A 15,345-nucleotide genomic window follows, 5' to 3' on the forward strand; every position below is an offset into this window, starting at 1 on the left:
CCCATATAAAACCCCATAATCCCATATAGGAACCCCATAATCCCATATAGGGCCATTTGGGGCCATTTTGGAGCCATTTTGGGGCCATTTGGGGTCACTTCGGGTCATTTTGGGCCATTTTTTGGTCATTTTGGGGGCTCCTTTGGGGCGATTTGGGGTCATTTTGGGGCCATTTGGGGGCCACTTTGGGGCCATTTTGGGGCCAATTTGTGGCACCATTTTGGGGTCATTTGGGGCCGAATTTGGGCTGAAAGCGGCCGATTTTGGTGCATTTTGGTTGGACTCACAGCCAGCAGGGGGCAGCACTGCAACTTATGGCCAGCAGGGGGCAGCACTGCGACTTATGGCCAGCAGGGGGCAGCACTGCACAGCCAGCAGGGGGCAGCACTGTGACTCCCGGCCAGCAGGGGGCAGCACTGCAACTTATGGCCAGCAGGTGGCAGCACTGTGACTTATGGCCAGCAGGTGGCAGCACTGCACAGCCAGCAGGTGGCAGCATTGCAACTTATGGCCAGCAGGTGGCAGCACTACAACTTATGGCCAGCAGGGGGCAGAACTGCACAGCCAGCAGGTGGCAGCACTGCAACTTATGGCCAGCAGGTGGCAGCACTGCACAGCCTGCAGGTGGCAGCATGGCAACTTATGGCCAGCAGGGGGCAGCACTGCACAGCCAGCAGGTGGCAGCATTGCGACTCACGGCCAGCAGGGGGCAGCACTGCACACTCACTCCCAGCCAGCAGGCGGCAGCACTGTGACTCATGGCCAGCAGGGGGCAGCACTGTGACTCACGGCCAGCAGGGGGCAGCACTGTGACTCCCAGCCAGCAGGGGGCAGCACTGCACACTCACTCCCAGCCAGCAGGGGGCAGCACTGCACACTCACTCCCAGCCAGCAGGGGGCAGCACTGTGACTCACAGCCAGACGGTGGCAGCACTGCACACTCACTTACAGCCAGCAGGTGGCAGCACTGCACACTCACTCCCGGCCAGCAGGGGGCAGCACTGCACACTCACGGCCAGCAGGGGGCAGCATTGTGACTCACAGCCAGCAGGGGCAGCACTGTGACTCCCGGCCAGCAGGGGGCAGCACTGTGACTCACGGCCAGCAGGGGGCAGCACTGCACACTCCCGGCCAGCAGGGGGCAGCACTGTGACTCCCGGCCAGCAGGGGGCAGCACTGTGACTCACAGCCAGCAGGGGGCAGCACTGTGACTCCCGGCCAGCAGGGGGCAGCACTGCACACTCCCGGCCAGCAGGGGGCAGCACTGTGACTCCCAGCCAGCAGGGGGCAGCACTGCACACTCACTCCCAGCCAGCAGGGGGCAGCACTGTGACTCACAGCCAGCAGGGGGCAGCACTGCACACTCACTCCCAGCAGGGGGCAGCACTGTGACTCCCGGCCAGCAGGGGGCAGCACTGTGACTCCCAGCCAGCAGGGGGCAGCACTGTGACTCCCGGCCAGCAGGGGGCAGCACTGTGACTCACGGCCAGCAGGTGGCAGCATTGTGACTCACGGCCAGCAGGGGGCAGCACTGCACACTCCCAGCCAGCAGGGGGCAGCACTGTGACTCACGGCCAGCAGGGGGCAGCACTGTGACTCCCAGCCAGCAGGGGGCAGCACTGCACACTCACTCCCAGCCAGCAGGGGGCAGCACTGTGACTCACAGCCAGACGGTGGCAGCACTGCACACTCACTTACAGCCAGCAGGTGGCAGCACTGCACACTCACTCCCGGCCAGCAGGGGGCAGCACTGCACACTCACGGCCAGCAGGGGGCAGCATTGTGACTCACAGCCAGCAGGGGCAGCACTGTGACTCACGGCCAGCAGGGGGCAGCACTGTGACTCACAGCCAGCAGGGGCAGCACTGTGACTCACAGCCAGCAGGGGCAGCACTGTGACTCACGGCCAGCAGGGGGCAGCACTGTGACTCCCGGCCAGCAGGGGGCAGCACTGCACACTCCCAGCCAGCAGGGGGCAGCACTGTGACTCCCGGCCAGCAGGGGGCAGCACTGTGACTCACAGCCAGCAGGGGGCAGCACTGTGACTCCCGGCCAGCAGGGGGCAGCACTGTGACTCCCGGCCAGCAGGGGGCAGCACTGTGACTCACGGCCAGCAGGGGGCAGCACTGTGACTCACGGCCAGCAGGTGGCTCTCGGTGAGGTTCCAGAAGCTCTTCCAGAAGCCGACGTCCAGGCGCTGCGTCAGCCGCTCAAACTCCTCCCCTCGCAGCTCCGGGTCCAGCGCAAAGCGGCTGCCAGACAGCAGAGAGCCGGCCGCGGCGCCTGCCCCACAAGTGCCCCATAAGGGCCCCATAAGTGCCCCATTAGTGCCCCATAAGTGCCCCATGGAGGCCCCATCAGTGCCCCGTAAGTGCCCCATAAGGGCCCCATAGAGACCCCGTAAGTGCCTCATGGAGATCCCATAAGTGCCCCATAAGTGTCCCTCAAGTGCCCCATAAATGACCCACAAGTGCCCCAGAAGTGCCCCATGGAGACCCCACAAATGCCCCTCAAGTGCCCCATAGAGACCCCATAAAGACCCCACAAGAGCCCCATAAGTGCCCCATAGAGACCCCATAAGTGCCTCACAAGGGCCCCATAGAGACCTTATAGAGACCCCACAAGTGCCCCATAAGTGCCCCATAAATGACCCACAGAGACCCCATAAGTGCCCCACAAGTGCCCCATGGAGATCCTATAGAGACCCCATAAGTGCCCCACAAGTGCCCCACAAGGGCCCTGTCAGTGCCCCATAAGTGCCCCACAAGTGCCTCATGGAGATCCCATAGAGGCCCCACAAGTGCCCCACAAGTGCCTCATAGAGACCCCACAAGTGCCCCACAAGTGCCCCATAAGTGCCCCATAAGTGGCCCACAAGTGCCCCATAGAGACCCCATAGAGACCCCACAAGTGCCCCACAAGTGCCCCATGGAGATCCTATAGAGGCCCCATAAGTGCCCCACAAGTGCCCCACAGAGACCCCATAAGTGCCCCACAAGTGCCCCACAAGGGCCCTGTCAGTGCCCCATAAGTGCCCCACAAGTGCCTCATGGAGACCCCATAGGGGCCCCACAAGTGCCCCATAAGTGTCCCTCAAGTGACCCACAAGTGCCCCATGGAGACCCCACAAGTGCCCCACAAGTGCCCCATAGAGACCCCACAAATGCCCCACAGAGACCCCACAAGTGCCCCACAAGTGCCCCATGGAGATCCTATAGAGGCCCCATAAGTGCCCCACAAGTGCCCCATAGAGACCCCCTAAGTGCCTCACAAGGGCCCCATAAGTGCCCCATACAGACCCCACAAGTGCCCCATAAGTATCCCATAGAGACCCCACAAATGCCCCACAGAGACCCCACAAGTGCCCCATAGAGACCCCATAAGTGCCCCATAAGTGCCTCATGGAGACCCCATAAGTGCCCCACAAGTGCCCCATAGAGAACCCACAAGTGCCCCATAAGTGCCCCATAAATGACCCACAAGTGCCCCATGGAGACCCCATAGAGACCCCACAAGTGCCCCATAAGTGGCCCATAGAGACCCCACAAGTGCACCACAAGTGCCCCACAAGTGCCCCATAAGTACCCCATAGAGGCCCCATAAGTGCCCCATAGAGACCCCATAGGACCCCATAGGGACCACATAGGAACCACAGAGACCCATAGAAACCCCATAAGTGCCCCATAGAGACCCACAGAGACCCCATAGTGAGAGTCCATGATCCCATGACCTCCCATGACCCCATGACCCTGCGACCCTTGACCCTGTGACCCCGCACTCACCCAGCCCCGCCCCCCCGCTCTCGCACAGCTCCCCATAGGACACCACACCCCATAACCCCCCATAACCCCCCAAGACCCCATAACCCCATGACCCTTGACCCCGTGACCCTTGACCCCGTGACCCTTGACCCCGTGACCCTTGACCCTGTGACCCCGCACTCACCCAGCCCCGCCCCCCCGCTCTCGTACAGCTCCCCATAGGACACCAATCCGATGGCGATGGTTTGCAGCACCGGCCGCATCGAGGGCACAAACTGGGGGGGGGAAGGGGGGGGGGCGTCACCGCCTGATGACGTCAGCAGTCGCCGGGTGATGACGTCACGGCGCCGGCACAGCGTCACGTGACACGGCTCCCATTCAGCCCAATGGCCCCCATTCACCGCATTTGGCTCCATTGGCTCCATTGACCCCAATGACCCCATTGACCCCAATGACCCCATTGACCCCATTGACCCCAATGCCTCCATTGACCCCAATGACCCCATTGACCCCAATGCCTCCATTGACCCCAATGCCTCCATTGACCCCAATGACCCCATTGACCCCATTGACCCCATTGACCCCAATGCCTCCATTGACCCCAATGTCCCCATTGACCCCAATGCCTCCATTGACCCCAATGACCCCATTGACCCCAATGATCCCACTGACCCCAATGACCCCAATGTCCTGATTGACCCCATTGGTTCCACTGACCCCATTGACCCCAGTGTCCCCAATGACCCCAACATCCCCATTGATCCCATTGACCCCAATGACCCCAATGATCCCACTGACCCCAATGTCCCCTTTGACCCCATAGACCCCAATGTCCCATTGACCCCAAGGTCCCCACTGACCCCATTCACCCCAATAATCCCCATTGACCCCAATGTCCCCTTTGACCCTATTGACCCCATTGACTCCACTGACCCCAATGTCGCCATTGACCCCATAGACCCCAATGTCCCGATTGACGCCAATGCCTCCATTGACCCCATTGACCCAATGACCCCATAGACTCCAAGGTCCCCACTGACCCCATTGTCCCCATTGATTCCAATGACCCCACTGTCCCCATTGACCCCAATGTCCCCATTGTCCCCATTGACACCAATGACCCCAACGTCCCCATTGACCCCACTGTCCCCATTGACCCCATTGACTCCAACATCCCCATTGACCCCACTGTCCCCATTGACCCCAACAACCCCGTTGACCCCAACGTCCCCAATGTCCCCACTGACCCCATTGACTCCAACATCCCCATTGACCCCAATGTTTCCATTGACCCCAATGACCCCATTGACCTTAATGTCCCCATTGACCCCATTGACCCCAATGTCCACATTGACCCCAATGTCCCCATTGACCCCATTGACTCCAACATCCCATTGACCCCAATGTCCCCATTGACCCCAACGTCCCCATTGACCCCAATGTCCCCATTGACCCCAACATCCCCATTGAGCCCAATGTCCCCATTGACCCCAATGACCTCATTGACCTTAATGTCCCCATTGACTCCAATGACTCCAATGTCCCCACTGACCCCAATGTCCCCATTGACCCCATTGACCCCAATGTCCCCAATGACCCCATGGACTCCAACATCCCCATTGACCCCAATGTCCCCATTGACCCCAAGGTCCCCATTGACCCCATTGACCCCAATGTCCCCAATTATCCCCCATACTGACCTGCAATCCCAGACACCTCCCGTAGAAGCACCCGCATTTCATGGTGCTGCCCTGCCTCAGCACCGCCTCCCCCAAGCCCGACTCCTCGTCCGCAAACAGCGCCCCCTGGGGGCCGGAGGCCAAAACTGCCCCAGAGCTTCGCTGGGCCACTGACCCCAATGACCCCAACGTCGCCATTGACCCCAATGTCCCCATTGACCCCATTGACCCCAATGTCCCCATTGACCCCAATGCCCCCACTGACCCCATTGGTTCCACTGACCCCATTGACCCCAATGTCCCCAATGTCCCCATTGATCCCATTGTCCCCATTGACCCCAATGACTCCAATGTCCCCATTGACCCCAATGTCCCCATTGACCCCAATGACCCCATTGACCCCAATGACTCCAACAACCCCATTGACCCCATTGACCCCAACAACCCCATTGACCCCATTGACCCCAACAACCCCATTGAGCCCAATGTCCCCAATGACCCCAATGTCCCCAACAACCCCATGGACCCCAACATCCCCATTGACTCCATTGACCCCAACGACCCCATTACTGACCTGCAATCCCAGACACCTCCCGTAGAAGCACCCGCATTTCATGGTGCTGCCCTCCCTCAGCACCGCCTCCCCCAAGCCCGACTCCTCGTCCGCAAACAGCGCCCCCTGGGGGCCGGAGGCCAAAACCGCCCCAGAGCTTCGCTGGGCCACTGACCCCAATGACCCCACTGACCCCATTGGTTCCACTGACCCCATTGACCCCAAGGTCCCCATTGACCCCATTGACTCCAACATCCCCATTGACCCCATTGACCCCACTGACCCCAAAAACCCCATTGACCCCATTGACCCTAACAACCCCATTGACCCCAATGTCCCCATTGACCCCATTGTCCCCATTGACCTCAATGTCCCCATTGACCTTAATGTCCCCATTGACCCCAATGTCCCCAATGTCCCCATTGATCCCATTGTCCCCATTGACCTCAATGTCCCCATTGACCTTAATGTCCCCATTGACCCCAATGACCCCAATGTCCCCATTGACCCTATTGACCCCAATGTCCCCATTGACCCCAATGATTCCAACAACCCCACTGACCCCAATGTCCCCATTGACCCCATTGTCCCCATTGACCCCAATGACCCCAATGTCCCCATTGACCCCATTGTCCCCATTGACCCCATTGACTCCAACATCCCCATTGACCCCATTGACCCCACTGACCCCAACATCCCCATTGACCCCAATGTCCCCATTGACCCCATTGACCCCAATGTTCCCATTGACCCCAATGACCCCATTGACCTTAATGTCCCCATTGACCCCAATGACCCCAATGTCCCCATTGACCCTATTGACCCCAATGTCCCCAATGACCCCATTGACTCCAACATCCCCATTGACCCCAATGTTCCCATTGACCCCAATGTCCCCATTGACCCCAATGACTCCAATGTCCCCATTGACCCCAATGTCCCCATTGACCCCATTGTCCCCATTGACCCCAATGTCCCCATTGACTCCATTGTCCCCATTGACCCCATTGACCCCAACGTTCCCATTGACCCCAATGACTCCAATGTCCCCATTGACCCCAATGTCCCCATTGACCCATTGACCCCAACAACCCCATTGACCCCATTGACTCCAACATCCCCATTGACCCCAATGTCCCCATTGACCCCAACGTCCCCATTGACCCCAATGACTCCAACATCCCCATTGACCCCAACATCCCCATTGACCCCAATGTCCCCATTGACCTCAACGTCCCCATTGACCCCATTGACTCCAACATCCCCATTGACCCCAATGTTTCCATTGACCCCAATGTTCCCATTGACCCCAATGACCCCATTGACCTTAATGTCCCCATTGACCCCAATGACTCCAATGTCCCCATTGACCCCAATGTCCCCAATGTCCCCATTGATCCCATTGTCCCCATTGACCTCAATGTCCCGATTGACCCCATTGTCCACACTGACCCCAATGACCCCACTGACCCCAATGATTCCAACAACCCCATTGACCCCATTGACCCCAACGTCCCCATTGACCCCAACGTCCCCATTGTCCCCATTGACCCCAATGTCCCCATTGACCCCATTGACCCCAACGCCCCCATTACTGACCTGCAATCCCAGACACCTCCCGTAGAAGCACCCGCAGTGCATGGTGCTGCCCTCCCTCAGCACCGCCTCCCCCAACCCCGACTCCTCGTCTGCACACAGCGCCCCCTGGGGGCCGGAGGCCAAACCCGACCCAGAGCTTCGCTGGGCCACTGACCCCAATGACCCCACTGACCCCATTGGTTCCACTGACCCCATTGACCCCAATGTCCCCATTGACCCCATTGACTCCAATGACCCCAATGCCCCCATTGACCCCATTGACCCCATTGTCCCCATTGACCCCATTGACTCTAACATCCCCATTGACCCCAATGTCCCCATTGACCCCAATGTTCCCATTGACCCCAATGACCCCATTGACCTTAATGTCCCCATTGACCCCAATGACCCCAATGTCCCCAATGACCCCATTGACTCCAACATCCCCATTGACCCCAATGTTCCCATTGACCCCAATGTCCCCATTGACCCCAATAACTCCAATGTCCCCATTGACCCCAATGTCCCCAATGTCCCCATTGATCCCATTGTCCCCATTGACCTCAATGTCCCGATTGACCCCATTGTCCACATTGACCCCAATGACCCCACTGACCCCAATGATTCCAACAACCCCATTGACCCCATTGACCCCAACGTCCCCATTGACCCCAACAACCCCATTGACCCCAACGTCCCCATTGTCCCCATTGACCCCAATGTCCCCATTGACCCCAATGCCCCCATTGCCCCCATTGACCCCAATGACCCCAATGTCCCCAATTATCCCCCATACTGACCTGCAATCCCAGACACCTCCCGTAGAAGCACCCGCATTTCATGGTGCTGCCCTCCCTCAGCACCGCCTCCCCCAAGCCCGACTCCTCGTCCGCAAACAGCGCCCCCTGGGGGCCGGAGGCCAAAACTGCCCCAGAGCTTCGCTGGGCCACTGACCCCAATGACCCCAACGTCGCCATTGACCCCAATGTCCCCATTGACCCCATTGACCCCAATGCCCCCATTGACCCCAATGCCCCCACTGACCCCATTGGTTCCACTGACCCCATTGACCCCAATGTCCCCAATGACCCCATTGACTCCAACATCCCCATTGACCCCAATGTTCCCATTGACCCCAATGTCCCCATTGACCCCAATGTCCCCAATGTCCCCATTGATCCCATTCTCCCCATTGACCCCAATGACTCCAATGTCCCCATTGACCCCAATGTCCCCATTGACCCCAATGTTCCCATTGACCCCAATGACCCCATTGACCCCAATGACTCCAACAACCCCATTGACCCCATTGACCCCAACAACCCCATTGACCCCATTGACCCCAACAACCCCATTGAGCCCAATGTCCCCAATGACCCCAATGTCCCCAACAACCCCATTGACCCCAACATCCCCATTGACCCCATTGACCCCAACGCCCCCATTACTGACCTGCAATCCCAGACACCTCCCATAGAAGCACCCGCAGTGCATGGTGCTGCCCTCCCTCAGCACCGCCTCCCCCAACCCCGACTCCTCGTCCGCAAACAGCGCCCCCTGGGGGCCGGAGGCCAAAACCGCCCCAGAGCTTCGCTGGACCACTGACCCCACTGACCCCATTGGTTCCACTGACCCCATTGACCCCAATGTCCCCATTGACCCCATTGACTCCAACATCCCCATTGACCCCAATGTCCCCATTGACCCCAATGATTCCAACAACCCCATTGACCCCAAGGTCCCCATTGACCCCATTGACTCCAACATCCCCATTGACCCCATTGACCCCACTGACCCCAACAACCCCATTGACCCCATTGACCCTAACAACCCCATTGACCCCAATGTCCCCATTGACCCCATTGTCCCCATTGACCCCAATGACTCTAATGTCCCCATTGACCCCAATGTCCCCAACAACCCCATTGACCCCAACATCCCCATTGACCTCAATGTCCCCATTGACCTTAATGTCCCCATTGACCCCAATGACCCCAATGTCCCCATTGACCCTATTGACCCCAATGTCCCCATTGACCCCAATGATTCCAACAACCCCACTGACCCCAATGTCCCCATTGACCCCATTGTCCCCATTGACCCCAATGACCCCAATGTCCCCATTGACCCCATTGTCCCCATTGACCCCATTGACTCCAACATCCCCATTGACCCCATTGACCCCACTGACCCCAACATCCCCATTGACCCCAATGTCCCCATTGACCCCATTGACCCCAATGTTCCCATTGACCCCAATGACCCCATTGACCTTAATGTCCCCATTGACCCCAATGACACCAATGTCCCCATTGACCCTATTGACCCCAATGTCCCAAATGACCCCATTGACTCCAACATCCCCATTGACCCCAATGTTCCCATTGACCCCAATGTCCCCATTGACCCCAATGACTCCAATGTCCCCATTGACCCCAATGTCCCCAATGTCCCCATTGATCCCATTGTCCCCATTGACCTCAATGTCCCGATTGACCCCATTGTCCACATTGACCCCAATGACCCCACTGACCCCAATGATTCCAACAACCCCATTGACCCCATTGACCCCAACGTTCCCATTGACCCCAATGACTCCAATGTCCCCATTGACCCCAATGTCCCCATTGACCCCATTGACTCCAACATCCCCATTGACCCCAATGTCCCCATTGACCCCAACGTCCCCATTGACCCCAATGACTCCAACATCCCCATTGACCCCAACATCCCCATTGACCCCAATGTCCCCATTGACCTCAACGTCCCCATTGACCCCATTGACTCCAACATCCCCATTGACCCCAATGTCCCCATTGACCCCAATGTTCCCATTGACCCCAATGACCCCATTGACCTTAATGTCCCCATTGACCCCAATGACTCCAATGTCCCCATTGACCCCAATGTCCCCAATGTCCCCATTGATCCCATTGTCCCCATTGACCTCAATGTCCCGATTGACCCCATTGTCCACACTGACCCCAATGACCCCACTGACCCCAATGATTCCAACAACCCCATTGACCCCATTGACCCCAACGTCCCCATTGACCCCAACGTCCCCATTGTCCCCATTGACCCCAATGTCCCCATTGACCCCATTGACCCCAACGCCCCCGTTACTGACCTGAAATCCCAGACACCTCCCGTAGAAGCACCCGCAGTGCATGGTGCTGTACTCCCTCAGCACCGCCTCCCCCAAGCCCGACTCCTCGTCCGCAAACAGCGCCCCCTGGGGGCAGGAGGCCAACAAGCCCTGCGCCAAACACAGCAGAGCCCTCAGCTGCCCCAGGGCCGCCCCGTAGGCCTCGAGCTCGGCGGCGTTGTGCTCCCGGCGGAAGAAGACGCTGCGCCTGCGGGCGGCCACGTAACGGCACTTGGCCACGGCGTGAGCCACGCAGCGCCGGGTGGCGGCCACCAAACTGCGGTATCCATTGCCAGGGCTGGAAGGATCGAGGTCGAAAAGGTGCTGGAGGCGTTGGAGGTGCCTTAAAGGAGCTTCCAGGCGTTGGCCGTGATGGCGGAGGAGGCGGAAAGCGGAAGCGAAGCGGCGACCGACGGCCGTTTGGGTGGAGTGGAAAAAGGAAGCGTTGTCCAGAGCCAGGGAGGAGAGGGCGCGGAATAAAGGGCGGGGGTCCGGGGAGGGGGGGGGGGTCCATGGCGGCCTGATGGGGAGGGGGAGATGGGGGGGGTGGGAGGGAGATGGGGGGTGAGAGGTGGGGTGAGATGTGGGGCTGGGGGGGAGATATGGGGTGAGATGTGGGAGGTGGGGGGAGATATGGGGTGAGAGGTGGGGATGGGGGGAGATATGGGGTGAGATGTGGGGATGGGGGGAGATATGGGGTGAGAGGTGGGGGTGGGGGGAGAGATATGGGGTCAGATGTGGGGGCTGATATGCGGTCAGAGATGGGGTCAAAGATGGGGGGTGGGAGGGAGATGGGGGGTGAGAGGTGGGGCGAGATATGGGGTGAGATGTGGGGCTGGGGGGAGAGATATGGGGTCAGATATGGGAGGTGGGGGGGTAGGATAAGAGATGGGGTTGGGATGGAGATATGGGGTGAGATGTGGGGTCAGATATGGGGTGAGATGTGGGGCTGGGGGGGAGATATGGGGTGAGATGTGGGGGCTGATATGGGGTCAGAGATGGGGTCAGAGATGGGGGGTGGGAGGGAGATGTGGGGTGAGAGGTGGGGCTGGGGGGAGAGATATGGGGTGAGATGTGGGGGCTGATATGGGGTCAGATATGGGAGGCGGGGGGGTAGGATAAGAGATGGGGGGTGGGATGGAGATATGGGGTGAGATGTGGGGTCAGAGGTGGGGTGAGATGTGGGGCTGGGGGGAGATATGGGGTGAGATGTGGGGCTGGGGGGAGAGATATGGGGTCAGATGTGGGGGCTGATATGGGGTCAGAGATGGGGTCAAAGATGGGGGGTGGGGGGGAGATGGGGGGTGAGATGGGGGGTGAGAGGTGGGGTCAGATATGGGGTGAGATGTGGGGCTGGGGGGGTGATATGGGGTGAGATGTGGGGGGTAGGGGGGTGGGGGAGTGGGGTCAGAGATGGGGGGTGGGAGAGAGATGGGGGGTGAGAGGTGGGGTCAGATATGGGGTGAGATGTGGGGCTGGGGGGCTGGGATAAGAGATGGGAGGTGAGAGGGAGATGTGGGGTGAGATGTGAGGTGAGATGTGGGGCTGGGGGGGAAGATATGGGGTCAGATGTGGAGGCTGATATGGGGTCAGAGATGGGGTCAAAGATGGGGAGTGGGAGGGAGATGTGGGGTGAGATGTGGGGCTGGGGGGAGATGGGGGGGTGGGAGGGAGATGTGGGGTGAGATGGGGGGTGAGAGGTGGGGTGAGATATGGGGTGAGATGTGGGGCTGGGGGGAGAGATGGGGTCAGATATGGGAGGTGGGGGGGTAGGATAAGAGATGGGGGGTGGGATGGAGATATGGGGTGAGAGGTGGGGTCAGAGGTGGGGTGAGATGTGGGGGGTAGGGGGGAGATATGGGGTCAGATGTGGGGCTGGGGGGAAAGATATGAGGTGAGATGTGGGGGGCTGATATGGGGTCAGAGATGGGGTCAAAGATGGGGGGTGGGAGGGAGATGGGGGGTGAGAGGTGGGGTGAGATGTGGGGCTGAGGGGGAGAGATATGGGGTGAGATGTGGGGCTGGGGGGAGATATGGGGTGAGAGGTGGGGATGGGGGGGGATATGGGGTGAGATGTGGGGCTGGGGGGAGAGATGGGGTGAGATGTGGGGGGTAGGGGGGTGGGGGAGTGGGATCAGAGATGGGGGGGTGGGAGGGAGATGGGTGAGAGATGGGGTCAGATATGGGGTGAGATGTGGGGCTGGGGGGGAAGATATGGGGTCAGATGTGGGGCTGGGGGGAGATATGGGGTGAGATACGGGAGGTGGGGGGGTAGGATAAGAGATGGGGGTGGGATGGAGATATGGGGTGAGAGGTGGGGTCAGATATGGGGTGAGATGTGGGGGGTAGGGGGGAGATATGGGGTCAGATGTGGGGCTGATATGGGGTCAGAGATGGGGTCAGAGATGGGGGGTGGGAGGGAGATGGGGGGTGAGAGGTGGGGTGAGAGGTGGGGCTGGGGGGGAGATATGGGGTGAGATGTGGGTCAGATGTGGGGTGAGAGATGGGGTCAGAGATGGGGGGTGGGAGGGAGATGGGGGTGAGAGGTGGGGTGAGATGTGGGGTGAGATGTGGGGCTGGGGGGGGATATGGGGTGAGATGTGGGGGGTAGGGGGGTGGGGGAGTGGGGTGAGAGATGGGGGGTGGGAGGGAGATGGGGGGGTGAGAGGTGGGGTCAGATATGGGGTGAGATGTGGGGCTGGGGGGGAGATACGGGGTGAGATGTGGGGTCAGATATGGGGTCAGATGTGGGAGGTGGGGGGAGAGATATGGGGTGAGATGTGAGGGGCTGATATGGGGTCAGAGATGGGGTGAGATGTGGGGCTGGGGGGGAGATATGGGGTGAGATGTGGGGCTGGGGGGGGAGATATGGGGTCAGATATGGGGGATGAGGGGGGTCAGAGATGAGGGATGGGAGGGAGAGGTGGGGTGAAATGTGGGGTCAGATATGGAGTGAGATGTGGGGCTGGGGGGGGAGAAATGGGGTGAGATGTGGGGGGTAGGGGGTGGGGGAGTGGGGTCAGAGATGGGGGGTGGGAGGGAGATGGGGGGTGAGAGATGGGGGCTGATATGGGGTGAGATGTGGGGGGTGGGGGGTGGGGGGGGTCAGAGATGAGGGGTGGGAGGGAGAGGTGGGGTGAGATGTGGGGCTGGGGGGGAAGATATGGGGTGAGATGTGGGGTCAGATATAGGGTGAGATATGGGGTCAGAGATGGGGGGGTGGGAGGGAGACGTGGGGTGAGAGGTGGGGTCAGATATGGGGTGAGATGTGGGACTGGGGGGGAGATATGGGGTCAGATGTGGGGTCAGATATGGGGTGAGATGTGGGGCTGGGGGGGCAGATATGGGGTCAGATATGGGGTGAGAGATGGGGTCAGAGATGGGGGGGTGGGATGGAGATGTGGGGTGAAATGTGGGGTGAGATGGGGTCAGAGATGGGGCTGGGGGGGAGATATGGGGTGAGATGTGGGGCTGGGGGGGATATGGGGTGAGAGATGGGGTTGGGGGGGAGATATGGGGTGAGAGATGGGGTCAGGCAAGTTATGGGGCTGTGGGTTCAGGTGTGGGGTGAGATGTGGGGCTGTGGGGTGAGATGTGGGGCAGGCTATGGGGGCTATGGGGCTATGGGGCTATGGGGCAGGCTATGGAGGCTATGGGGCAGGCTATAGGGCAGGCTATAGGGACTATAGGGCAGGCTATGGGGGATATGGGGCAGGCTATGGGGCAGGCTATGGGGGCTATGGGGCAGGCTATAGGGCAGGCTATAGGGACTATAGGGCAGGTTATGGGGGATATGGGGCAGGCTATGGGGCAGACTATGGGGCAGGGATAAAGTAGTGAGGCACCCTGGGAGATCTATGGGGCTGGGATCTATGGGGCAGGGATCTATGGGGCAGGAGGAGGGGGGGGGTTGTGGGGCTCAGAGGCTGCAGTTATAAACCTCCCTTTCCCACCCCCCCACCGCCCCAAAGGTGGGGCAATAAATGTGGGGCGGGGCTGGGGGGGCTGCAGGGGGGATGTGGGGTGGGGGGTGGGGATCTATGGGGCAGGGAACGGGGATCTGTGGGGCAGGGAATGGGGATCTATGGGGCAGGGAATGAGGGAGTAATAGGGAATCTATGGGGCAGGGAACAGGGATCTATGGGTCAGGGAATGAGGGAGTAATAGGGGATCTATGGGGCAGGCAATGGGGATCTATGGGGCAGGGAATGAGGGAGTAATAGGGGATCTATGGGGCAGGGAGTGGGGATCTGTGGGGCAGGGAATGGGGGAGCAGTGGGGGATCTATGGGGCAGGGAACAGGGATCTATGGGGCAGGGAATGAGGGAGTCATAGGGGATCTATGGGGCAGGGAACAGGGATCTATGGGGCAGGGAATGAGGGAGTCATAGGGGATCTATGGGGCAGGGAGTGGGGATCTATGGGGCAGGGAATGGGGGAAATCTATGGGTCAGGGAATGGGGGAAATCTATGGGGCAGGGAATTGGGGAATCTATGGGGCAGGGAATTGGGATCCTGGGGGATCCATGGAAATGGATCTATGGGGCAGGGGATGGGGATCTATGGGGCAGGGTTTGAGTCCCGGAAACCCCCCTATAGGGCCCCTAGAGATGCAATCTATGGGGC

The 15,345-nt window shown here is 59.7% G+C and overlaps 1 protein-coding gene across 1 annotated transcript; it reads right to left on the reverse strand.

Annotated features, from left to right (window-relative positions):
• Positions 1-2,137: 2,137 nt before the first annotated feature.
• Positions 2,138-11,239, reverse strand: LOC306957548 (hormone-sensitive lipase-like; the record flags this gene model as incomplete). Its single annotated transcript, XM_079551037.1, has 3 exons — positions 2,138-2,283; positions 3,946-4,036; positions 10,702-11,239. Coding segments are annotated over 3 exons (775 nt in total), but the record flags the coding sequence as incomplete, so codon positions are not given.
• Between the last annotated feature and the right edge of the window lie 4,106 nt (positions 11,240-15,345).

The sequence above is a fragment of the Tetrao urogallus genome, assembly GCF_951394365.1.
Source record: "Tetrao urogallus genome assembly, contig: scaffold_247, whole genome shotgun sequence".
NCBI classification, from domain to species: Eukaryota; Metazoa; Chordata; class Aves; order Galliformes; family Phasianidae; genus Tetrao; species Tetrao urogallus.